The sequence below is a fragment of the Danio rerio genome, chromosome 7, assembly GCF_052040795.2.
Source record: "Danio rerio strain M-AB ecotype USA chromosome 7, GRCz13ab, whole genome shotgun sequence".
NCBI classification, from domain to species: domain Eukaryota; kingdom Metazoa; phylum Chordata; class Actinopteri; order Cypriniformes; family Danionidae; genus Danio; species Danio rerio.
Genome location: NC_141027.1, coordinates 25,100,156 through 25,127,147, shown reverse-complemented (window position 1 = coordinate 25,127,147; position 26,992 = coordinate 25,100,156). Strand labels below are relative to the sequence as shown.

The 26,992-nt window shown below is 37.0% G+C and overlaps 1 protein-coding gene across 2 annotated transcripts in view; it reads right to left on the bottom strand.

Moving 5' to 3' along the window:
* Positions 1-26,942, bottom strand: part of ppp2r5b (protein phosphatase 2, regulatory subunit B', beta) — a 42,376-nt gene extending 15,434 nt beyond the window's left edge. The window contains exons 1-7 of one of the 2 annotated variants that reach the window (XM_087261060.1): positions 25,343-26,942; positions 13,556-13,752; positions 9,770-9,871; positions 9,544-9,636; positions 8,948-9,078; positions 8,796-8,855; positions 3,142-3,250 (exon numbers count right to left, since the gene is read on the bottom strand). In XM_087261060.1, coding sequence (XP_087117186.1) covers positions 3,142-3,250; positions 8,796-8,855; positions 8,948-9,078; positions 9,544-9,636; positions 9,770-9,871; positions 13,556-13,752; positions 25,343-25,538 — 888 coding nt within the window. In that variant the 5' untranslated portion in view covers positions 25,539-26,942. The remainder of the gene's footprint in view (positions 1-3,141; positions 3,251-8,795; positions 8,856-8,947; positions 9,079-9,543; positions 9,637-9,769; positions 9,872-13,555; positions 13,753-25,342) is intronic. The other variant, XR_015495651.1, reaches the window with a different exon arrangement.
* Between the last annotated feature and the right edge of the window lie 50 nt (positions 26,943-26,992).

The following is a 26,992-nucleotide window of genomic DNA, read 5'->3' as shown; positions in this document are numbered from 1 at the left end:
AACATAAAGCGAATCTTCACAAAAAAACTGAAAAAATCCTAAACGCGAATTAAGTGCGCTTCCATCAAGCTGTTAGAGGAGCTGACTGTAGTTATGGTACCCCAGCAACCAACAGTAGACAAGTCAAGCGTAATGGACGAAACATTGACATCCAATCAGAAGAGCTGTAGCATTCAAAGTGACAATAGACAAAGATGCAATGTTTGTTTACAATTACAGTACCAAAACAATATTGTGCATCGGTGTGGACCCAAATGCAGTAGCTGCAAACAGGCCTTAAGCCAGAAAAAGGCTTACGTTTGTAGTTTGTCTACCTGAAAGCCATCCCTGAATGGTAAATTACTGTCTAAAGTAAAAAGAACTCTGATTAACTCTCAACACTTTATAAGGCTTTGATATGTTTAGACTTGGCACACGATAAGAATCCCATACCCAAGAGACACCTCAGTGACGTTCAATCCCCTGGTGTCACTCAGTAGTTTTAAGCTCAATGCCAACTAAGCTCCAATCATCCCATATAAATCCACCAGACTTAACTCAATCGCTCGCCATTAGTTCCTATGCAAACAAATAAAATAGTAACCAAATCACAACCGCCAAATGTTAAACGGAGGTCAAAAGAATCACTGAAATGCACGCTTAATACTGGTAACAAAAGCATTTACAAAAATAGCATTCAGTGTTTAGCCTTTCATCTAGCTGAGAAACACTTGATATTTTACAGGAGCCTTGAGGGAAGTGTGATTGAGGATTTGGCCAAACTGTGCTTCTGTTTCTATGGAAGAGACATGAAAAAAGTCTGGCCACCCGAAGGCATTCCCTGGGAGAGCACTTTATGCCCTTGTGGCGAGAAGAAAGTATAAACAGCCCGGAGTGTGGGCTCTGAATTATGGATGGAGTGATATTGACAAGGGAAAAGGGCGAGTGTAGGAATGTAGGACAAGCACTTTCACATATACACATACACGCACACTTATTGACATACAGGCGCTGCTAATGTAACAAGCACTTTTCGGGTGTAACATGACAGAAATATTAAGGAATAATCTTCGGAATCTGTTGAAGGTATTAATATACAATAGGGTTTGGGGTCAGTAAGATTTTGATGCTTTCCAAAGCTGTGTTTATTTCAATTAAATGTTCAAAAAATGTATTTAAACTTAATCATTAGAATTTTATTAGTCTTCAGTGTAGACTGACTCTTCAGAAAAGATTATTCTGATGGATCATGTGATGTTTCTGTGGTTTTACTAACATTGTACTGTTTTCTCAATTAATTTGGCTCAATTCTCGATTGAAATGTTTATTTTTCAAAACAATAAGTGCAGATATCTGAACAATTAGCTTATTGTTCACTTCAGAGTGACATTTCTTATTGATTTAAGCAAATTGCAGATGCTTTGGCGCATGTCTGCAAACAGTAAGTCCAATTGTCTGTAGTTTGGACAAAAAAATATTTGCATATGGCTTGTTGATCAAAACTGATGCGTCGATTCTCATCTAAAATCTCAAACTCTTTTTAACTTCTCAATCATTTTTCATCATGTAAGCCATTTCACTCAAAACTGTTTATTCAATGATTAAATATTTATTTACACACATTTACACCATAAATATCTCATACTTACATTGTTTGTTATGTCTGCTAAATTGGTTAATCACCTCAATTTGCAATACAAATGGAAGAAGTGAAATCTCTGGCATGACCAACAAGAGCGACAGGATGTACACCAAGAATAACTTTTTTCATGGATGATATTTGTGTGTGTGTGTGTGTGTGTGTGTGTGTGTGTGTGTGTGTGTGTGTGTGCGTGTGTGTGTGTGTGTGTGTGTGTTTGTGGTAACATAAGGATTATGAAATATGCAATTCAGTAATTGGATAAGCAAGATTGCACTCTACATGTAATACATTTGTTCAAAAATAAAAGTACTGTATAAATACAGATGTTCATTTTATTTCTATGTACTACTGACTCTTCAACAAATATCAGATTTTTTTTACCTTAATTTTCATGGTTGAGTGTCATGGTGAAAAAACAACTAATCATTGTGAGCAGTGTGGCTCACATGACGACAAATACACTTTATGATTTGGTGATCTTGGCCAAATTTATGACATGATAACTAGGTTTCGACGCATGAATGAAATGTTTTGGGGGAGTAACTACATTTTGAAGAAATACAATACAATTTCTGAAGTTCCAGCAAACCATTTTGAGATTTGCACTCAGTTTAGAGAATGTTAAGACTGTTTTGACAAACGTGTCAAAGCAATTGACAAAAACTGTAATATTATTTTATTAACATACTTTCCGTTTTTATTTTTTTTCCACAATTTTAGTGTGTTTTTAGTTTTTAAAATAACTTTTTTATTAGTTTTTTTATTATTAACAATAACAACCCTATCTCTATACATTACAATAAACTATAATACACTATGCTTTACTATAGAAAGTTGAAAGGAAAACTATTAATTTAAAATGTACTATTTTAAATTACTAAGGCAAAACTCATCTATTTTATGTGTCTTCTTATTAATTTATCTATAAATTTCTTACTAACCCCAAACCTTTGAACAGAGTATGTGTGATCATTCTACAGACACACACAGATATTGACACATAATTGCAAGATCAGTTTAGAAATGAAACAGCAACCCCAAATTTCCACACAAAAAACTCTTGACAACCTAAATATACTAGTGTTATTTCAGATAAAATATAGAAATTAATTATCAATAATAATAGTGATTAAGATACCGACCGACCGACCGACCGACCGACCGACCGACCGACCGACCGACCGACCGACAGACAGACAGACAGACAGACAGACAGACAGACAGACAGACAGACAGACAGACAGACAGACAGACAGACAGACAGACAGACAGACAGACAGACAGACAGACAGATAGATAGATAGATAGATAGATAGATAGATAGATAGATAGATAGATAGATAGATAGATAGATAGAACAATTCTGTGAACAATCCCTATAAATGTCCATTTGTGCACTTTCTGAGGCCATAGGATTTAGCTCTAGTATTTGGCGTCCCCTTGTGGCACGACATCATATTACAGTCCATTAATGAACAGCATGGGATGTGAATGTGAGTGTCTGGGCATCCGACTCTAACCTGCGCATGAAAAATGGAGAGAGACTTGGCAGTGTGCAGGGGGATCAGGACCCTCACCAGGAACTGCTTGTGCTCTGATTTCAGAGGCAGAGCAAAGCCGTTTATGATACTGGAGAAAGAGGAGAGGAGAATAGAGGACAGGAGAGGAGAGGGGAGGGGAGAGGTGAACAGAGGAGCATAGAGGAGATCAGAGGAGAGGAGAATAGAGGAGAAAAGAGGAGAACAGAGGAGAGGAGAATAGAGGAGAGGAGAAAAGAGGAGGACAGAGGAGAAGAGAATAGAGGAGAGGAGAACAGAGAAGAGGAGAAAAGAGGAGAACAGAGGAGAGGAGAAAAGAGGAGAACAGAGGAGAAGAGAATAGAGGAGAGGAGAACAGAGGAGAGGAGAAAAGAGGAGAATAGCCAAGAGATGAGGAAAAGTGAGAGAAGAATAGAAAAAAGGGTGAAAAATAGAGGAGAATAGCCGAGAGATGAAAAGAGGTGAGAGGAGAATAGAGGAGAGGAGAAAAGAAGAGAACAGAGGAGAATAGAGGAGAACATAGGAAAGAAGAACAGATGAGAGGAGAAAATAAGAGAACAGAGGAGAAGAGAATAGAAGAGAGGAGAACAGAGGAGAGGAGAAAAGAGGAGAATAGCCAAGAGATGAGGAAAAGTGAGAGAAGAATAGAAAAAAGGGTGAAAATAGAGGAGAATAGCCAAGAGATGAAAAGAGGTGAGAGGAGAATAGAGGAGAGGAGAAAAGAAGAGAACAGAAAAGAATAGAGGAGAACAGAGGAAAGAAGAACAGATGAAAGGAGAAAATAAGAGAACAGAGGAGAGGAGAGGAGAATAGAGAAGAACAGAGGGGAACGGAGAGGAGAATAGAGGAGAACACAGGAGACGAGAATAGGAGGATAGAGGAAAATAGAGGAGAGAAGAAAATAGGAGAACAGAGGAGAGGAAAACAGAGGACACGTGAATAGAGGAGGACAGAGGAAAGGAGAATAGAGGAGAACAGTGCAGAAGAGAATAGAGGAGATGAGAATAGAAGAGGATAGGGGAGAGAAAAATAGAGGATGATAGAGGAGAACAGAGGACAGGAAATAGAGGAGTACAGAGGAGAAGAGAACAGAGGAGACGAGAATAGAGGAGGATAGAAGAGAACAGAGGAGAGGAGAAAAGAGAAAAACAGAATAGACGAGAGATGAGGAGAGGTGAGAGGAGAATAGAGGAGAGGAGAAAAGAAGAGAACAGAGGAGAGGAGAATAGAGGAGGTGAGAGGAGAATAGAGGAGAACAGAGGAGAGGAGAATAGAGGAGGTGAGAGGAGAATAGAGGAGAACAGAGGAGAGGAGGACAGAGGAGAGGAGAACAGAGGAGAGGAGACAAAAGGAGGTGAGAGGAGAATAGATGAGAACATAGGAGAGGAGAAAAGAGAACAGAGGAGAGGAGAATAGAGGATAACAGAGGAGAGGAGAGGAGAGGAGATAGGGGAGAAGAGAACAGAGGAGATGAGAAAGGCAGGAGGATAAAGGAGAACAGAAGAGAATAGGTGAGAGATGAGGAAAGGTGAGAATAAAGGAGAGGAGAAAAGAAGAGAACAGAGGAGAGGAAGACAAGAAGAGAACAGAGTAGAGAAAGAAAATAGGAGAACAGAGGAGCGGAGAATAGAGAAGAAAAGAGAAGACAAGAAAAGAGGAGAACAGAGGAGAGGAGAAAAGAAGAGGAGAAGAGAATAGAGGAGAGGAGAACAGAGGAGAACATAGGAGAGAAGAATAGTGGAGAACAGAAGAGAGGAGAATAGAGGAGAGATGAGTAGAGACGAAATGAGAATATAGGAGAGGGGAGAGGAGATAAGAGAAAAACAGAGTAGAATAGAGAAGAGGAGAACAAAAAAAGAGGAGAAAAAAGGAGACAAGATTAGAGGAGAACAGAAAAGAGATGAGTAGAGATGAGATTACAGGAGAGGTGAAAGGAGAACAGGAGAATAGAGGAGAACAAAGAGATGAGGAGAGCAGTACAGGTTAGTTGAGAGGAGAAGAGAAAAAAGAAAAGAAAAAAAGAGGAGAGAAGACATGAGAGGAGTTCAGAGGAGACAAGTGGAGAACAGAGAAGAGAAAAACAGGGGGCAGGAGTGAGTTGGAGGCGGAAAAGAGAAAAGGGAGAATAAACAGGATTAGTATCAGTGGTTGTGATGATGCTCTGTACACTCATTCTCCACATCATTGTTCATCAGCTAATCCCATGCGAACCCCCCTCATCCTTCCTCTCCTTCTGACTGTTTCCTCCTGTCTTCATAACATTTCTTTAGTTTCATATTGCTAGTTCTAATCAGCCAGTTCCTGTAAAATAAAATTCACTTCAGCTATACTGTCTTTCTCTGAATCTCTCACATTTATTCTTCCATCTACCTCACACCTGTCTTTTTCTCTCCTATTTTAGTCACTCAAATTCACATTCATTCCCTCTCTCTCTCCCTCTTCATCCTTTACTGTCTATCTGCTGCAGTCTTCCTCATTCTATCTTTTTATTGAGCATTTTGCTAATCTTTTATAAATATATGTCAATTTTCCATTAGAATAATAATAATTATCATCATCATAATTATTAGGTGGTTTAATTCACTTTGGTGACCCCTGATAAAGTAGAGAAATACGCTGAAGAAAAGTAAGTGAGATTAATCCTTTTTATTATTATTATTTGTAGAGGCATATCAAATATTAAAGTATTTTATACATATATTTTATATGTAAATAAAAAGCTGTATTTGTAATTTTTTTACATTTAGTATTTGTATATTTTGTATAAATGTATAAATATTATAAATGTTTGTTTAATAAATGTTTGTATATTAACTATAATATCAAATGATTATTTTTTATAAATTACAAAAAGTCAAAAAAGTTACAAATACATATAATATTTAAAAAATTATTACAGTATTATAGTCATAGCTATATTTTTCTACACAAGAACCATCCTTTCTTGCTCTATCTCTCTCTCTCCCTCTCTCTCTCTGTCTCCCTCATTCTCTCTTCAGTAGTGATCAGAGGGATGTGTGGGTGGGCGGCACTATAAATACTACTGGCATCAACCTGAATTTAGACCTCCATCCCCAACACTGTGACTCATGCCTCCCCCTGGTTGTCTCTCTCTTCCCCTGCTTCTCTCTGTCAAAGGTTTGCTTTGTTTATGCTATTAAACACATCCCGAAACAGGCACCATTTTGTGTGCATTGAACCCAATATGCAAAGCAGCACTAGTTTCTCTGAGAACATGGCTGTGAAGTGTATGGCTGGACATGCTAAAGATGGGAAACACGACTGCGGCACAGCAGGTACATGCAGCGCTCGTGCCGGAGGTCTGAATCACCAGCTCACACACCATAAAGCATCTCTCCAGCAATCTACTGCTGCATTAAGTTATGGAACACTATAATTTACTCATTGGAAATTACAGTACAAATGTCATAAGATATTATATGTACCTCCTAACTGTGGAAACAATGTATAAACTACAAGGATCTACCTTATAATCTTCTTATTCGCATCAGTTTAACTACAGGACAGTGGCCTTCACTGACATTGACACCCTTGGTAAATATGAGCAAGCAAGGCTGCAGAAAACAGCACAGCCTCATCGGAAATATGTGCTTCAGCCTATATTTTTGCATAATTTCAAATGTGTTGCACCAGGTATATTTCATTGCACGTCTCAGATGAAAAATCCACTAGAGGGCGCAGTGCACATTTTAGTGAATCTGAAATACATTACTTACGGTTCATTTTTGTACATTTCAGGTAAAATCAAACTTCCACGAAAAGGTGGTGCTTGTCATACAGGTCACCTAGACCAGGGGTTCCCGAACTTTTCAGCCCACGACCCCCAAAATTACAATGCCAGTGACTCGTGACCCCCTATATCATCTGATGTGGTTATAAATATATAAACCTTGAACACAACAGCACATATATACCAATAAGCCCAAGTCTATTCATCATTAAATTTTGAAAAACGCCACTCGGAAACCATCTTCCATGCTCAGTTGTGGTCTGCATTTATTTGTTATGTATGTGAGTACCGTAAAGGTGTCAGAAAGTTTAACCTGGTACCATAAAATCAATGTGCTGTGTCGTTAATATAGTGTAATTAACCCAAGGGTCACAAAGAAATCTAAAGGCTGATGGCTGATATTTTAATGTAACTATTAACTACTATTTTGTTCTTCTGTGGGTTATGGATAAAATATGGTAATTCTAACAGTTTAATACAGTAAATTAGATTTTTGGAAATCACCAAGCAAACCCCTCTCATTGTCCCCCCGACCCCCACTTTGGGAACCACAGACCTAGACCAGTGACTGAATTAAACACTTTGCGTAAACCAAACTAATAGTATTTTCTAAAGCGAACGTAAGACAAAAAGTGTTCTGCAACATGTAGATTTACCTTGATTTTAAATTGCTTCTATCTCTTTTGGGGAACTGTGCTTCAATGGCTTTCGAACATATAAAGTAAGCTAATGCACAATTTGACCACACCAGAAATGTTGTAGGTTTGGAGATAGATAGGTGAGGCAAACATTTTTGGTTACAAATCTTGGACATCGTAGTAATTTTATTTTATTTTTTTTTTGGTGTTGCACAAAAAATAACCATTTAATCATCAACAAGCACTATTATGTCTTTTTTTTCATTTCTTTTATAACCTGTCTAAAACATATTTTAATCTGTTTCATAGATTTTTAATCTTCCTTGTTTTTACTTATTATGCTTGTTTCTTTTATTCTTGTTTATGTATTACCAATAGTTATGAAATGTGTGAAAGGAACAAAAAGTTGTCGGCACCTTACCCCATAGGTTTCACTATTTAAACAAACTGCAGTCAAACATATGCTAAAGTATGTTCTTGTTGCTTCATAAAAATGTGGGCTGAAGCACATATTTCCAATGAGCATGTATTGGTATTTTTTTTTTTTAACCATTTGCACAAATATTAACAAAAAATATTTGCTTTGTTAAATATATGTGTGCAACAACTATTGGCACCACTAGGAATGCATATGAGCAATATATTTGTTATAGTATATTCCCATTGACTTTTTATATTTTTTATATATTATACAGGTATAATTATGGGGTAACATGTAGGCCACACATTCTCCTCAACCTCCTCAATCGAGGGCCAATGAACAGAGCTGTGATTTACAGTAAAAGTTTGTTGAGCTTCACAAAATGGGAAGTAGCTATTAGAAAATAACAAACACACATATAATGCCCATAACCACTATCAGTGTAATACTTAAGAAATTCCAGTCAATTTGACGTGTTATGAATCAGCCTGGAGGAGAATATCTGTCTTTACAGCATACTTTTAGGGAGGTTTAATGGCCCAAAAAATCTCCAATAAATCACAGCTTAAGAACTGCAGAAGTTAATTGGTCTTTGGTTCAGAAAACCTCTTAAAAGTTTTAATATCCTAATAAACATCAAGCATCTTCAGTTATTTTTTGCATATTTTGAGTAAAATGTCAACAACAAAAAAACACTTTTTGCTTATATTTACCAAGGGTGTTCATGTTAGTGGAGACCACTTTAATTTAACATCGCCTGATAAGGTTTTTCATACAAACTAAGCCTTTCTGTTATGACAGACCAAAAGTATATAAGAATATCTACCTTCCCAAAATTTCCAGAAGTTCCGCAACTCCATTGAAACGCTCAGTTTCATAGATGAACCTGCAGAGGTGAAAAACATTCATAAGGACTTTTTAAGAACAGCTAACAAAGAGTGGTGTAATATCAACAGTGCTCATGTTTTTGTGTCTGACCTGAGGAAGATGTTGTTGATTTGTTTGCGGATGTAGGCCCTGAGGCCCAGGAGTTTGCCATAGACACGGTGAAGGATCGTCTTCAGATATTCCCTCTCTCTCGGGTCCTCACTGTCAAATAACTCCAGCAGCTACACATGCACACACAGTCAGCCTTTTGCAACTTTATTTAAAGCACTTATCATATGTCTTAACACTTGAATGGTATGTTCATAATTGGTGTGAGAAGGCTTAATAGACTGCAAATAAAGATTATTATCAAGATCAACATTAATAGGAGCCTGAATACTGAGTCCAACATGGAGATTTTTGCCTTTTTAGTGGTTACACAGTATTTTCATATTGCAAATCTTGCAATTTGACCATGATGTGATTCAGGAGACAGAGACAGTCCAAAATAAGTATTTAGGGAGTCTATAAACTAATATTTTCAACACAGAATGCCCTAAATACACATACAAACATTATAGTTAGAAATAACTCTATATAATTTATGTTATTATTCAAAATCCTTTCATTAAAGGTTTTTATTTTGTGAAATAATTATATACACAAATATCACAAGGGATAATGTAAAACGTTACATATAAATATACCTGTAGAACAAATTTCTGGTCCACGTAGCGCTTGGCAAGAGAAGGCTGGAAATCTGGACTCTCAAGAAACCGTAAAAAGAACTCATAGACCAACTAGAAGAGAAAAGCAGAGAAAGAGAGCGGAAATGAGATTGGTGCTGGGACACGAGCTATAAAAAACTCATATTGCTTTCTCGCCTTGTGGTGTCAGTATATGTTTTAGCGTGTGTTTGTGTCTTTGATGTACCTGTAAATGTGGCCAGGAGGCTTCGAGAGCGGGTTCATCCTCCTCTGGGTCAAACTCTGGGTTCTCACTGGGTGGGAGAGTTCGAAAAATGTTCACTGAGATCTACAAGATGGAGAGAGAAAGAAAGAGAGAGACGGAGAGGCTGAAAGGTTGTGTTTTACAGAATCATGGACTGAAGACCATTGCTTCACTATTAATGACATTAAAAGAGTTCAAGTAGAAAATAAATCAATAGAAGCTCCTGCTCATGCTCTTAACTCTGGCCCTCGAGGACCACTTTACTGCTAAATTTTTGTCTAATTTTGACCAAACCTGTCTCTCTGTAAATTTCAAGCAATCCAGAAGTCCTCCATTAGTTTCTTCAAGTGTATTTGATTAGGGTTGGAACTAAATTTGGCATTAAAGTAGAACTCAAGGGCCAGAGTTAAAAACTCTTTGTCTAGTCTCCTATTCAGTTTCTCTGACATTATTAAATTGTACGTCATATATCAATACAAAACATGATCAGTACAAAATCCTTGAAGCCTCCTGGTACTACACTAAAACATGACATTTAATTTTTTTGGTGCAAAAAAAACAAACATTTAGTTTATTAAAAAAATAATAATAATAAAAAAATTGTGCTGTGTGTTAAGTTTAAAATTTTGTCCAAAAATGACATCATTTAGGAACCCTAATGAGTTTCACTGACTTTTCATATGGAATCTTTAGAAACATGAATCTTTTTTATGTTCCATGCATTGGTCATTCTTAAGTTTGTTAAACATACAATTCATCTCACATGACACACTCTGCACAATACACTTTTAAACTATGCACTTATACACTCAACTGTGTAGTGTTTGTGCTTAATGTCCTATCAGACTTTTTTATTTTACAAGCTGGAAATTCAGTTTCCTGGAATGCATTTAACAGTTGCTAAATTAATGAAATAAATCACCAAACTAACAAATACTACCTGTCTTGACTACAACAGGATTTACCATCATGAGTCTGCGTTTGAGAATTTTGCTTGCATATTCCAAAAAAAAAGAAAATTATCCAACCTCTGTAGCCGCTAGATTCTCCTCTTCAGCTACATGAGCAAAGTTGTGACAGTTGAGTGAATGAAATGTTCGACGTTTCTTTTTTTTTAGTTGAATAAGTACATTAACCAGGTATTTAAGGTGCACTTTTCACTGTGAACACACTACTTATACATCTTAAACATCCTGGAGGGCCGCTGCTCTGCACAGTTTTGCGCCAACTCTAATCAAACACGGCTGATCCAACTAATGAAGGTGTTCAAGACTACAGTGCTGCATCTAAAATTGCATACTACCATACTATATAATACGCTAAAAGGAGTATGCGAGCCAAGCAGTATATCCAAATTTAAAGAATTTAAAAAACAGTATGCGAGAAGTACCCAGATGACCTACTACTACAGGGGATATTCTGAAGTGCACACAGGACCGGAGCAGGCTGAACTTGATTGTAGGCAAAGGACGATTATGCCGCCCTCAACCCGAAAGTGAAGACCAGGGAGGGGGGTAGCGGATGGCGGCAGCCTAGGTCGCCTCTATGGACGCGCCGGCCCAGAGCCTACGGATGCTACGCTATCCGATGATTCACTGTGAGAGAATTCATACATGGGAGTGAAGTGACGCAACTGGCGTGGGTAGGTCACGTAATCATGACAAAATGGCGGATGTAGTATGTCCGAGTTTCATTCATACTGCTCACATTCATACTGTATAGAAGAGGGGTCACTAATCTCGTTCCTGGAAGTCCAGTGCCCTGCAGAGTTTAGCTCCAACTTGCCTCCACGAACCTGCCTGGGTGTTTAAATTATATCTAGTAAGACCTTGATTAGCTTGTTTAGGTGTGTTTGATTAGGCTTGAAGCTAAAATCTGCAGGACACCGCACCTCCAGGAACAAGTTTGTAAGTAGTAAATTCAAATTCAAATGCAGTACCTACTAAAAAGTAGGCGATTTTAGACACAGCCATAAACACTAGTCTTGAACCCCTTGATTAGTTGGATCAAATGTGTTTGATTAGGGTTGGAACAAAACTGTGCAGTTTCCGCCTTTTTGTTTTCTAAATCTCTAACTGTTAAAGCACCTCATTAGTCAACCATTTACTACACAGACTGTCAACATTCTCTCAATAGTTGAATGATTTCTTTCTTAAATCATTTATACATTTTAACTTTCAAATTTTGGTCACACTTTACAATAAGGTTCATTAGTTAATGTTAATTAATGCATTTACTAACATGAACAAACAATGAACAATACATTTACTACTGTATTTGTTCATGTCTGTTAACGTTAGTTAATGAAAATACAGTAGTTCATTGTTAGTTCATGTTAACTTATGGTGCGTTAATTAATGTTAACAAGCATGAACTTGGATGTTAATAATGCATTAGTAAATGTTCAATTATGAGTAATAAATGCTGTACAAGTGTTGTTCATGATTAGTTCATGTTAGTAAATGCATTAACTAATGAACCTTATTGTAAAGTGTTACCCAAATTTTAACTTGTGTAGCTTCTCCAATCATATATTTTCCTTTTTTACTTCAATAAATCACCAACTCTGTTCAGTTGAAGAAACCTGATCTGCACCGGGTAAGTAGCATGGTCACACTCTATTTTGATGGTCCGTTTGTTGAATTTAGTTACAGTTACTTGCAAAGTCTGTTGAAGGAGCAGTATCAACAGATATTAAGCAGACAGTCTACTAATACTCAAATGGACCCTCAAAATAAACTGAATTAACACTTTTTAAAAGATATTTGGGTTTATACAAAAAAAAAACTAAACCACAAAAACAATAAACACCACCTCCTGACTTTATATCCCTTTATCTTTTAGGAATTGTAAAGTGTTCACATATAATATCACATTGTATCTTATCCTCTGTTTGGCTATTTTAGTGTGCTTTGCATGTTTTTTTAATCAGAACAGGGAAAAAATATTAATAAATTATATTAAATATAATGTCAACAAGACTACTATTTTTAAAATATACACTCAATTATAAAAACGTGAATGAAAATTAACTATTATCATAAAGTTCATTACACTGTTATAGTCCAAACATTGTTCTTCATGGAACTGTATGAAAAACCAAAAAGCATTCTGCTATATTATTTCAAGCTGCATAACCCTTGATTCTGTTTTCTGAACAAATAAAGTAATACAGTTTTGTAATAATCTGAGAGTGAATAAATGATGGCAGTCATTTTGAGTTAAACTATACCTTTAATCAAATGCTTTTGTAAAAACACAAGCTTCCTAAGAAGTCTGCCTCTTCCGCCTGACAGCTGCATGATTTCCATTAACCGAATGTTAGTAAAGGGAATTTCATTCTGAGAGTATGTTTGTATACATCTTCTATTGATCAGAGCAACTGTAATTTATTGTTACCTCATTTGCATAATTCCTCTAGTAAACAAGAGACTTAATCAAACACAATGCAGACTGCATATGCAAATAAACTCAGAGGGCACGCACTCATTCTTAGAAAAATCCCCCTTTGCCATTCTCATCAAAACATAAAAGGCCCAGTTAACAAAAATCAATTGCTTCCCAATTAAGGTGTTTTTGTATTTCAACTACATGCTGTATAGTACTAATGTAGCTACACATAAATGCTTCGGAGTCTTTAAGTGCACTTTAGAGCACTGGAGATCTTGTGCCTCCCTCAAAACGATTTATCTCCCTCTGCTTTCTCTGCTCTTTTATCAAATCCCAGCCTACTGCATCACTTTTCCTCTCTTTGACGATTCATCTCACCATCTTAATGGCCTCTGGGTACAGGGGCTCGATGAGGACTCCGCGACTGGTGGCCACACTCTCCACAAGCTCGTTCAGCGCGGCGCGTTTGATCTCTTTCCCCTTCAAGTCGGCCACACAGTCCAGAAAGTCAAACAGCACACAACACTGCTGCAGCTTCTTGCAGAACAAGTCATGAAGTTCAGCCACTGGAGCATCTGAGGGACACAAAGCATACAAATACAGTCTTCACATATACACTGCACATTTACCACATACTTACTATGTTTTTCCTAATCCAGTTTTCTAATTTTACACATAACTAATTGGGATTTGGATCTATTAGGATTTGCTTTGGATAAAGAAACCTTGGAAATGCATAGTCATTTTTGTGAGTTGTTTTCTTTCTAAAAAAAAATAGTTTTTTAATACTGTGATAAAAACTATATTTTGTACATAAATCTGATCACAGAACTGTACCATGGTACCATCACAGTATTATTTATACTCTCTTAGCACAGTAAACCATTAAAATAAGGGTTTTAAAACTGCAGAGTGGGAATTAAATGAAAGGGGGGTCCATGAATGTGTTTGAAGAAAAATTTTTTTTTAAATAATTAATAAAATAAAGATAAAAATAAGTTAAGCAAACCTTAAAGTTTATTAAGGTTGTAAATTAAAAATATAAATATTATGGTTTAATGTTTTTAATGCATATTAATGTTTTTAATGTTTTATTAAAATTATTTAATGAAAGAAACTTTATTCAAATTTTTGTTTTCAAACATTTTATTAAAACAAATAAATAATAAAAAAATAAACCAAGCACATAAATACAATTTACATTAAAATGAATAATGAAATAAGTATATAAATGTATGGACATACATAGAGTAGAAAAAAATTTTATTATTTAAAAAACAAAGACAAAAGTATTTTTCTAAAATAATTTTTAGTACATTTAGATTTTTTTTATATACAGTGGTCTGTGGCATCCAAAAGTTTGCAAAATTCTGCGTCTTTCCTGTCTACAGCTCTTTTTGTCCATTCAATCTAAAGCCCAAAGTATATTTTAGTTATTACATGGATTTGATGTGGGTGATGGAGTGGCGCAGTGGGCAGCGCTCTCGTCTCACAGCAAGAAAGTCACTGGTTTGAGCCTCGGCTGGGTCAGTTGCCATTTCTGTGCGAAATTTGCATGTTCTCCTGGTGATGGCATGGGCTTCCTCTGGGTGCTCCGGTTACCCCCACAACTCCAAAGACATGCGGTACAGGTGAATTGGGTAAGCTAAATTGTCCATAGTGTATGTGTGTGATTGAAAATGTATTGGTGTTTCCCAGTGATGGGTTTCAGCAGGAAAGGCATCCGCTGCATAAAACATATGCTGGATAAGTTGCCAATGGCGATCCCTGATTAATAAAGGGACTAAGCTGAAAAGAAAATGAATGAATGGATTTAATGCAAATTTCATTATTAGTACTGTATCGAGGAAGTGTAAGCATCTTAAAATTTAATCATAACAATATGTTAAATGCCAATATGAACAATTGTACCATGTCAGGTCAGCAATTTTTATGAGTTTTTATTACATATTGACTAAGGCTGAACATTCATTCATTCATTTTCTTGTCGGCTTAGTCCCTTTATTAATCTGGGGTCACCACAGCGGAATGAACCGCCAACTTATCCAGCATATTTTTACGCAGCGGATGCCCTTCCAGCTGCAACCCATCTCTGGGAAACATCCACAAATACTCATTCACACACACTCACGGATAATTTAGCCAACCCAATACACCTGCCGCATGTCTTTGGACTGTGGGGGAAACCGGAGCACCCAGAGGAAAAACACGCAAACGCAGGGCGAACATGCAAACTCCACATAGAAACGCCAACTGAGTCCAGAGGACTTGAATGTCTCTATTTGGAAAGTATTTATAAACTTAGATTGATTTGGGATGTTTCTGTAGTACGAATGCATTTACATAAAATCTAAAAAGCAAATTAAAACAGTGAAAAAATCGTTTTTTGTTTATCATTTTCTGAGTCTAACAGTATTCTGGTACAGTAATTGAACAATAACAATAATAATTCAATAAAAATAACTGTTATTAAAGTTACAAATGGTTAAATTTTATTCTTTCTTTCCCTCATTTTCTTTCTGGTTTAGTCCCTTTATTAATCAGGGGTCACCAACCACCAACTTATGCAGCATATGTTTTACTCCTGAATATTGCACAGCTATCGACCAATCAGATTCAAGAACCAGACAGAACTGTTGTATAAATTGCATTATGCAAGTATAGCTATTGCACTGGTTGTTGAGCTAGCCATTGCACTGACGCAGTGGCTAGCACACCGTGCTTTGACACACTCAAAGTTTGTTGCGATTTTTATCCCGATGGCCCTCCATACCTGCTTATAACCATACATATGCTATACGCACAGATCATGCATAAATTTTGAATTGTTTTCCACCACTTTGCATACCTAAAGATTTCAACACTGAACCAAACTCTAGTTTGATAGTCAGAATAAAATGTAAGATACAAAAGACGAAAACAGCCAACAAAAGATTTCTAAAACATTAAAGGGCCCCATTGATGCATGTGTCAGGAGATTAAAATAAACACACAACTCCCTTTTAAAAACTACAAAGACATTCATATCACACTAGAAAAAGATGAATTCTTCTAGTGCACGTTTGTCAAGTGTGTTAACATACACTAACATTAATACTTTAAAAGGCTGCGCATTTAACCATGAAAAACTAAAGTATGCTTAGGGCTTTAAAGTAAAGAATATTTCTCAGAACACACTCCTTTTGTACAGCGAAAAGGAAGTGTAACATCATTTCTTCCTAAGTATATGCACTATTAAAGATTTTCAAGCACATCACATTAAAGCTTGGTGGAGTTATACAGACACTTGGATCTATAGAGCATATTAATGTAGATTTCTTGAAGTGGATGGACGAGATGCTAATGAGAAATGAGTGGAGGCGTCTGGTGCTAACAGGATTAGCGGGTGCTATCTTTAACCCCGCGCTGTCTCGCCCTCTGTGGACGTAGCGCCTCGAGCCACAATAACCATGACAATCCACTCTATTCATCCAAAAAACGCAACACAACCTACAGGCCCTACTGTTCTTCTTGTACTTGGGAATGTGAATCACTCTTTCTGTCTTACTTTTCTTTTTTCTTTCAGCCTCAGCTTGCCTCTTCATCCAATTACTCTTCATCAAAAATGAATTAGTCTTAACATTCCTAGTACAGAAAATATAACACAACTAGGAGTGCAGCAGGTGAGGTCAAAGGAGACTGAATAAAATATGAAGAAGCTCTGAATAAAGAGACGGGTGTCATGAAAAGATGCTGTTATGTAAGGATGTGTGTGTGTGTTTGTCGATGGATATAGAGAGCATGACACAGCCACAGCAGTCAGAACAGAAAAAGGGAAATCGCCCAGGGAAAAGTGTGAAGAGATAGGGGAGGAGACATGAGGAGGAGAACTCAATTAAAATGTGAACTTAACGCAGTCATGAAGGGAATGTGAACGCTACATCTTGTGTGAAGATATATAGCAGCCAAATTGATGTGTAAGGTTAAATGATGAGTGGTTAGACCAGTCGTTGCTCTGTTAAACATGCTGTAATGTTGTAGATGCAAAGCTAAATATAGAGCAGCCAAGCAACAGTGGGACTAAGAGAGAGAGAGAGAGAGAGAGAGAGAGAGAGAGAGAGAGAGAGACGCATGCTAGGGAAAGAAAACAGTGTAGAGAGATGATGTCATCGCTCTACCCTATTCCTCTCCTCATGTTCTCTTCTCCATCCTCTTCTCGCTCTCGTTCTCTCTGTGGGTCTCTTTCTGTGGCTCTGGGATTTTAATGAGGAAACTCTTTTTGATTATTACTGCGTCTTGGGTGGATGTATTTTTTGAGTCACTACAGCCTATAAAACAGGAAGCTCTGACCGGCACATTTTACGCAAGACTTTGAGGACGTTAAATGCTTCTTAAAACTTGTTTCGTGATATTCTTCTGAACATTTAACCGCAATACCAAGTATGAGTGTTCTGCTTGGTTGTGAATAATACTAGAGGGAATGCAATGTTAATACTAATAAATGTGTATGCTGATCTATTGTGCTGAAATATTTGGAGTAAATGTAATTGCTAATGGCGACGCAGTGGCGCAGTAGGTAGTGCTGTCGCCTCACAGCAAGAAGGTCGCTGATTGGAGCCTTGGCTTTCTTTGTGGAGTTTGCATGTTCTCCCCGCATTTGTGTGGGTTTCCTCCGGGTGCTCCTGTTTCCCCCACAATTCCAAAGGCATGCATTAGGTAAATTTGGTAAGCTAAAGTGTCCGTAGTGTATGTGTGTATGTCCTGGACCTCCAGGTTGGGGGTTAAGCATTGGGTTTACGACGCACCTTGTAAAAATGACATTACGAAACATGGTGCGGCTAAATATCAACTTCATTATAAATGGCCCTGGGGGCAAGTAAGTGAGTAAGTATAATTGCTACTGGAGTTTGCATGTTCTTCCCATGTTTGTGTGGGTTTTCCACACTGTCAAAAGATGGTAGGAAGTGAATTAAATAAATTGGCTGTAGTGTATGAGTGTGTGCGTGAATGAGACAGACTATAGGTGTTTTCCAGCACACTGGGTTGCGACCGGAAGGGTATCCGCTGTGTAAAACATATGCCAGAGTAGTTGGCGGTTCATTCTGCTGTGGCGACTCCTGATAAATCAAGGACTAGAGCGAGGGAAAATTAATGAATGAATGAATAAATGAATGAATAAATGCTAATCTTGAAATATTTGTGTCAACTATTTTTTTAAATACTTAAATTAAGCAAGAAGGCACTTCCAAGTTACAAAAAAAAGAACAGTTCAAATAAAATCATGCTGTTTTTTTTTTTTACTTTTTCTAAAGTTAGAGGAAAACTTTCATTCTTTTTCCTTTGCCTTAGTCACTATTTCAGAGGTCGCCACAGCGGAATGAACTGCCAACTATTCAAGCATATGTTAAACACAACGAATGCTCTTCCAGCCGCAACCTAGTACAGGGAAATCCATACACTCTCTTATTCACACATGCACTTCAAACACTACAGCTAATTTTACTTACCCAATTCACCTGTACCGCATGTCTTAGGACGGTGGGGGAAACTGGAACTCCCGGAGGAACCCCCGCAAACATGGGGAAAACATGCAAACTCCACACAAAAATGCCAACCCAGCCGGGACTCGAACCAGCGACCTTCTTGCTGTGATGTGACAGTGCTAACCACTGAGCCAAGGTGCCACCCATAATGTTTATAATTAATTAACAGTAATAAATATTTAAAATCAACATATTGAATTGAGTTCTGATGGACCATGTCACATTAGAAATTTAACAATAATAAAACAAAAAAAGTGTTTTTTAAAAATGTAAATACCATTTAAACATATAATTATATTATATAATCTGATTCAAGACAAAGAGGCAAAAAATGCTCCAAAACAACAAACTCTAAGCTGCCAAAATTATATTTAAAATGAAGTTACAGTGTTAATTATTTTACAAATTTCTGAAACAGTGACTAATTTTGCAGCTTCAATGATTATAAGGGTGTTTTAATGACTAATGCCATTAATTTTGTCTGTTTAGCTAGATCTTGACAAGGCACTTCACCACAAAAATTTTTTTAACCCACATTAGAATTCATTATTACAGTATCAAAAGCAATATATTTGACATATTATGGCAGCCCTAATATTAAATGTTATAAAATGTTTAACTTGCATAAAATTTAAAACTTAAGACTTTATAAAAGTTCTGAAACCAGGTTCATCACAGTGATGTGTTTTTCATCAATCTAAAAAATAGCGCTTGCAGTATATCGTTTGAGCATGGATATCGCAATGTGTGCGTTTGCAATTGTTAATCGCAAGATAGGCAATGTTGAGTTGAAATTAGGGACTCATCGATGTGGATTTTTGGGCCGATATCAATAACCAATAACTCTTTAGAAGCCGATAACCAATATATATATATATATATATATATATATATATATATATATATATATATAGGCCAAAAAATATAAATATTTCAAAATGTTAGCTTTAAAAAGCTTCATATAAGTTTGATCTGATCTTATGAACTGAATTGCCTACTCAAAGCAAAAAAGCAGTAATTTGAAAATTGCAAGGTGATAATAGAGACTACATTCACGATTTCACATAAATCAGCATGCCAAAAATAAATTATTTTCTTTTCTTCGCATTGCAAATTACCATGCAACTTGTTGCATAAAAAATAATATGTTAAATAACAAAATGGGATTTAATTAACAAGCAAGTTAAATAAATATATTTTAAATAAAATAAAAATGAAAAAGCTAAGGACTGAAACCAGGTTAAATGTTCTTGAATAAAATGGGTTACAGTACTGTACATATGTGCAAATATATAATGTCCGGAAAAAAAGCGTTTTGAGAGGTGTTTTGACAGTTCAGAGCCACCAAACAAGCAAAAATCTTAATACAGATAGGACGTTTTACTTTACTTACTTACTTTTACTACAAAATGCTGCATAAATTCATCCTATTTGGCGCTTTAGATTGTTTTGAATACAAGTAGGTGCTGCTTGTCAATCAGACAACGCTTCTATGTTCATTCTTGCTGTCAATTGCAGGGAAAAAATGATTGATGAAAAGTTTATGATAAACCGATGTAAGTTTCAAACTTTAACTGTAGGCACAGTGACACATCACGCTTGTACACGAAGAGATTACGGCCGATAACGATATGGCCGCCGTTGTATTTTGTATCCCTATATTATAGTTGCATATGCATCCCTGGTCAACTATAGTTGACCAGGAACCACAGGTCAAAGCACAAGATTTGTGGAGTCACTGCAGAATTGAAACAAAATAGAGTAAAAGTATATCATCATGTTATAAGGCCTGTGATTATGTGAGTATTTGAAAAGGGTTAAAAGCATTTTAGTAGCACATAAAAAAGTTTAATAAAGATTCATTTAATTGAATTATTTACATGATCAAGATAATGCTCTGTTCTTTTACATTTTATTATTGCATTTCTGATCTCAAATATTGCTGCTCTCCTCAAACAGCCATAAGGTAGGTATTGTCACAGTAATATTTGCTCCATTGTGTTTATTTATGAATATACTTTGTTTATTATTTTTATATAATAAATTACATTAAAATATATTAATATTTTACTCCCCTACAAAATCAGCCCAATCAATCTAAAGCAATGACTTCACAGAGTTATTTAAGTCATGTGTGACATTGTATTTATATCGCAATATATAATCGCAGAGAAAAACAAAATACTGCAATGTCAAATTTGTCCAATATTGTGCAGCCCTACTAAAAAATAAAATGATTTCTACTCTAAAGAACCTTTCTTGGAACAGAAAGGTTCCATGGATGTTAATGGTTCTACATGAAACCACTGATGTCAATAAAGAACTATTATTTTTAAAAATTGTACATTGGCTGGAACAAATCTGGCTCATCAGATCTTGTGCTCAACAATAACTCTCCCTTGGTACACTGTTCCCCCACTTACAGCCTCATGTGCTTATCCACTTCACTCTCTCTCTCTTCTCTAATGCTCTTTTTCTTTTCCCTGTCTCTATAATCACTCACTCCCTCTTTTATTCGCTCCCTCTTCCTCTCTTGCCCTCTTTATTGATCGGAGGAGGCCAGAGAGCGAGCAGGCCTTCTGTGTACTGTAACCTTACACCAGCCCTGACCAGCTGGACCCTGCAGGAAGACGAGGCGGATATATATCCTCACCCTCGAAAAATCAGCTCCTTCGACACACACATTCAGTCTCTACTCCAATAAAATCCTTCACAACTGAAACATGACGTTACAGTAGTCTTCACACTTCAAGGTGATGGCTAACAGTTGTTTTTCTCAAGGTTTTTTAGAACTTCAGACGAGTCACAATGCTGGCTGAGAGCTCTGAGGTGCCCATTGTCCAAAACACTTTCCCTCCAGCGATGGCTGCTATTTACAGAGACACATGCTCACCAACTCACGGGGACCAGTAGTCTCGTCACTGCAGAGGCTTAAGTGGAAACAACATCACAAGCCAGTTTGAGAAGCAGAATTTGAAGGTTTGCAAATGAGAACGGTTCACAACACCAACTAACAGCCCAGACTAACAAACATGGCCGTATTTTTGGCTGGTCATCCAATTAAAGATTTAGGTCATGTTTTGGACTGGCTCAGCTGTTTTCTTCAACTTACTCTCTATTACACAAATACACAGGCAGGGATTTTCACAGACCAAACAAATACTCACGACTGTGGTGTTTGTCAAGCTCTGCTAAGCTAATCTTGTGTTTAAAGAGCATTATATATGTTACACCTAACTGTGCTGTGCCATCAATGAAGCTCAAATATCAAACATATGTTTGGTTACTGTTTATTAGGCTACTTTTGTGGGGGTTTTTTTTTGGCAAAATGATCATAGATGAAGTTTTTTTTTTTTTTGCCATGAGTGAGTTTGTTGTTTTTACTTAATTTGGGAAACAGGATTAATAATGATGCTAAAACACAGGTTTTCCCTTTAACTGCCCCACCAAGAAAAAAAGGGATTGCATTAACTCCTAATGTAGCTAGTTAAAACACTCAACGCATTTTCTTTTCAACACATCCCATAATTTCTAAAAAAAAAAAAAATCTACCTGTACTAAATGGTTGATATGTTGGTTGAAGGTAAATTAATAATACCACAATTAATTAATTCATTCATTTTCTTTTCGGCTTAGTCCCTTTATTAATCAGGGTTCGACAATATCAAGAATCAACCGCCAATACCAGAATTAATCCATAATAATATAAATAATACTGGAATTAATACACTATATGAAAATCAGAAAATATGAAGTGTAAGATCAATTTGTTTAAAAATATAATCAAAGTAAAACACTTTTAAATACTAAATCACCTTTATTTTTTTAAGTATGCCATGAAATATTCACATTCTCAGTTAAATGTTTTTCTTGTTGTTTTTTTTACAATAAAACTAAACTCAAGTGTAGCAGTGCAACAGGATTATGTTTGTTTGATTTTCTTTTTCTTTTTTTTTTTGGTAAACCAACAATCCTGTGTTGAGTAAACGATTATTTAAAACAGTCATACTTTAAATGACTTAAACAGTCATTGTTAAAAACAGTCAAAATATGGTCAACCATTTGTTCGAGCAGGCAGTTAAAGGGATAAGCCTACACAACACAATGCGACTGTGCACTTTTCTAAGAGCAAACACTGTCCTGTAATCTGCTATTGTTGTTTTGGATGTCAAATACTTGACTAAACATAATATGCATGAACATGAGGTCACTGTTTTCATAAAATTGCATTGTTAGATTACATAGAGATGTATCAATGTCAAAAATGCTTTCAAATGTTTGCATTTTTAGGCCCCCAAAACAAGGTTTGTAAATAAACAGTCAAAATGTTTTCCAATATTTAGTGAAAACAGTAATCAAGCATGTCAAAGAACTGCATCAGAACAGCCTTCTATAAAAAACTTACTCTTACATCCAGGGATGTTTATCTCGAAGTTGATATTTAGCCGCACCATGTTGGTGTTTAGTAACATCAAATTTTTTACAAGGTGGGTCTTTAGCCCAGCGCTCAACCCCCAACCTGGAGGACCAGGACATTTACATATACACTACAGACAATTTAGCTTACCCAATTCACCTATAACACATATCTTTGGACTGGGGAAAAAACACGCGAACATAGGGAGAACATGCAAACTCCACACAGAAACGCCAACTGGCAGACCAGAACTCAAACCAGCGACCTTCGTGTTGTGAGGCGACAGCGCTACCCACTGCGTCACCATGCCATCACATTTAGTCAGACGGTTAAAAATATACATTTTAGACTTAGTAAGAGTAAATAACACTAGAGACATCTCTCAGTGATGTGTATGACTAAAAGCAGGTCAGCTGGATGTTTAAGCAGGACAGAGGCTCAATCTAACCCCAGTGACACACCGATTGGCAGCACACCTTCAGCTGGAGCTTCTCATGAAAACTGCTACCACTAAATCTGCTTCACTGGAAATGTCACTCAGATGATTCCCGTATTAGACTAAGTGAATCATATCCTGCTGAAGTATGAATCATGAAGCCGTGGACAAACTTGGAAAACCTATGAAAGCGAATGTCATACACAAAACCCTGTAGGAACAATACAGCATCTGTGCATTCTCTGTGAATAAAAAAACTACAGTTTCATAGCTATTTTGAAAATGAGGTAATTTCCATATTTATGCATCTGAAATTGCTTGTAGCTAATTTCAATTTCGTTTTTGTGCATTTACAATAAAAGTCTGATTACATTTCGTACTCATTTCAAATAAAATGTAAAACATTTCTTTCAGTTTTTTAAAGTTATATTTACAATTATTTACAGGTAATTTACAGTAATTAAAATTGGTTATTATCATAAATTACAGTTAGCCATAATAAATTGTGATAAAAAATTAGGGTTATTTTACCAAATACAGATTTAATAACTCTTTTGCAGTTAAGGTTAAGATCGGTATTGTTTTGTTAAGTACATGTAATTACGTTAAAAAATAATAAATTAATGAATTATACCTACAAACCTGTTCAATACTAGTGTCTCGGGTTTTATTACTTTTATTTTTTCTTTATTTAGCCAGGAGATCGCATTGAGACAGAACTGTCTCTTCTTCCAGTGAGACCTGGTCAAGATGGCAAGCAGCACATACAGTTTCACAAAAAAAAAAAAAATCACAAAAAATAAATAAATAAATAAATAAAACAATGCCATATATACTAAAACCAATACTATATCAGGGTCTACTGACTAGAAAATAATTTTACCATAAAAATATTTACCAAAGAACCTGACACTGACAATGGAAAAATGCAAGCAGAAAGAACGCTGCATTAAAAATATTTTGCTGCTTGTTCAATTGAATTATTTTTAATGATGCAATTTAACACAATTCTTGCTAAATTGCATGTCCAGTTAAATTTGTAATACGGAAGCTACTTGATGCATTTGTGCTGAGCTACATTAATCACTTTCAGTGCCAATGACTAAAACCAAAAAATGATACCCAGCAACCTTTAAAAAGAGTGAACAGAAATTGTATTGTGTTTTGAACCAGATAATAGCCTACTCTGTTATTGTTGCTTCAATGAAACATCGCTAATGGAATTTTACTGCAATTAACTTTCTTGCTATAGCATCTAACACAAAGTTAATACTGCAGTCTGGGATACTGCAACCTGGGGAAAAAGTGCAGAGTGCATATGGCCAATAGCCTTAACAGGGGCCCACTGAACGTCCAAAGCAAAAACATGTGAATGGGCCCAGTATCCCATTATGACACCACTAACAGTGATATATTATTTTAGTTATTATGACACAAGTAACCTTATAAGTAATATTTCTGCTAAACAGTGTTTTGTATATAGGCCTATTAATGTAAGCAATTTTAAATTAACCAAAAAAGTGTGGACCTTATTTTAGATTGCATACCCTTGAATGACAAAACCATTCTAGAGAATTGTGCTGAGTCTAGCTGAGCTCCTGAGAAGATTTAGTTACATTTGGAGTCTTTACGGAGGCACCATGACTCTCTCAAGGATGCTCGAGAAGACACTGAATGAGCTCACAATCACTAAAATGGCTATAATAGTTTAATTCTACAGAGATTGTTCTCATTATTTCCTAAATAACATGTAATTAAAAACAAACCATCTCACGTCACAGTTAACCTACCTTTCAGTAAGGGCAGCGGCGTGAGCTCCACCTGGGAGCTTTGGTAGCGGAACTGTGAGGAGCTGTGGGACCGTCGCTGACGAGCACGGCGCATCGAGCGGCGGGGGAAACCGTCCACCTTCTCCGCGCTCGGTACAGAGAAGCCCGTCGTCGGCGATGAAGGGCTCGACGGAGGCAGCTTCGTGGGGGTCTCCATCGTTGCGAAGGTGGTGCTCGGCAGAAGATTGTTTTAGGATGGCAGCTAACAGCAAGAACAGGCACCCAATGCCTTGTTTTTGGCCCAAAATATTGTTGTTTGATTGAAAAAGTCAAATAAAAAAAACAAGGATTCGACTAAAGACACAAGTTAGCTGACGTTAACCTGGTCGAAATGTAGACAGGGATGGTGGACTAAAAGCTATCGGTGTTCAATTTGACGCGTCTCTTGCTCGTGTTACATTAAAGCCTCTCAAAATAATCGAAATTAGACACGGAGGCAAGCAAAAGGGTGAATGTAACTGCCTATATCTTTATGGAGAGATGCTGAGGCGAACATGCATTTCTACAATAAAGACATCTCTGCCGTACTGTCGTCATCAGAAAGTCATCGGCCTAAATTTGGTCTTTATTTAAATATTTATAGGCTAGAGGTATAAATCTGTAACGTATTAACACGCGGGTGTAATAAGCACTCTATCCTGTGATCGTGGGCCAATCAATCCATGTTGAAAAACAAACGGGCGATTAAAATCCTGTCATTTATCTCCTCCGCACAGGTTCAAATGCATCACTTGTTAATTAAAGGTTATCGTCATATTACCAGTCGCCAGCCTTAAGTCCTTTTTCGCAGCGGCCCGCTGTTAAATCCGTCCTCGTACAGTCGGTTCGGTTCGGTCAGATCCACACAGGGCGGGGATGAACTGCTTCAAACGTGCCTACATGTGTAGAGCATCGCGGCGGCCGCTGCAGCACTGATACCCGCTTCTGCCTCCTTCCCTCAGATACAAGAAACCGCTGCTCAATTTCTTCTGCTTCACAAGGACGCTGACAGCCTCGCTGGTTTTGTTCGTCGTTTGTCCCTTCCTCTCCGCTGTTTTCCCCCGTTTCTTTATTTCCCAGCAGTCAGTGTCGGTCGTTGTCTTCAGGTGGTGCAAGTAGATGTAGATGCTACACACTGCAGATGACGCTCACGCGCTCTTATTTATTTATTTACTCATCGTACATTTACGCGACTCGCTTCCAGACGCCGCGAGATGTGACTATCCGCCGTTTACTCTGTTCACCGTTTAAGCGGACTAATATATGCTATTTGTTTTTATTTCGTCTGTATCTTTATCAGACAGCTGTTTATCTACCTCTGCCTCTTCCCTTCTGCCCTCCCTCGCTGGCTGACAGTCTCTCTCTCTCTCTCTCTCTCTCTCTCTCTCTGTTAGACGCTGTGTTTTGGGACTGTCAGGTTGGCCATTGTTCTTGCTTCATTCGTTCATTAGCTACTCCGCGCGTTCACTCGCTGATTTTCGTTTAGGCCGTCGGTAAATGTTTTTCGAACACGAGTTATGTGATATCGGTCGACCGACGACGTGCTGCTGCTGACCTACCTAAAACTATTACATGTGATGCTAAACGTAATGGGCGTTTTGGCTACCGAGAGACCATCCCCAACTACCACCG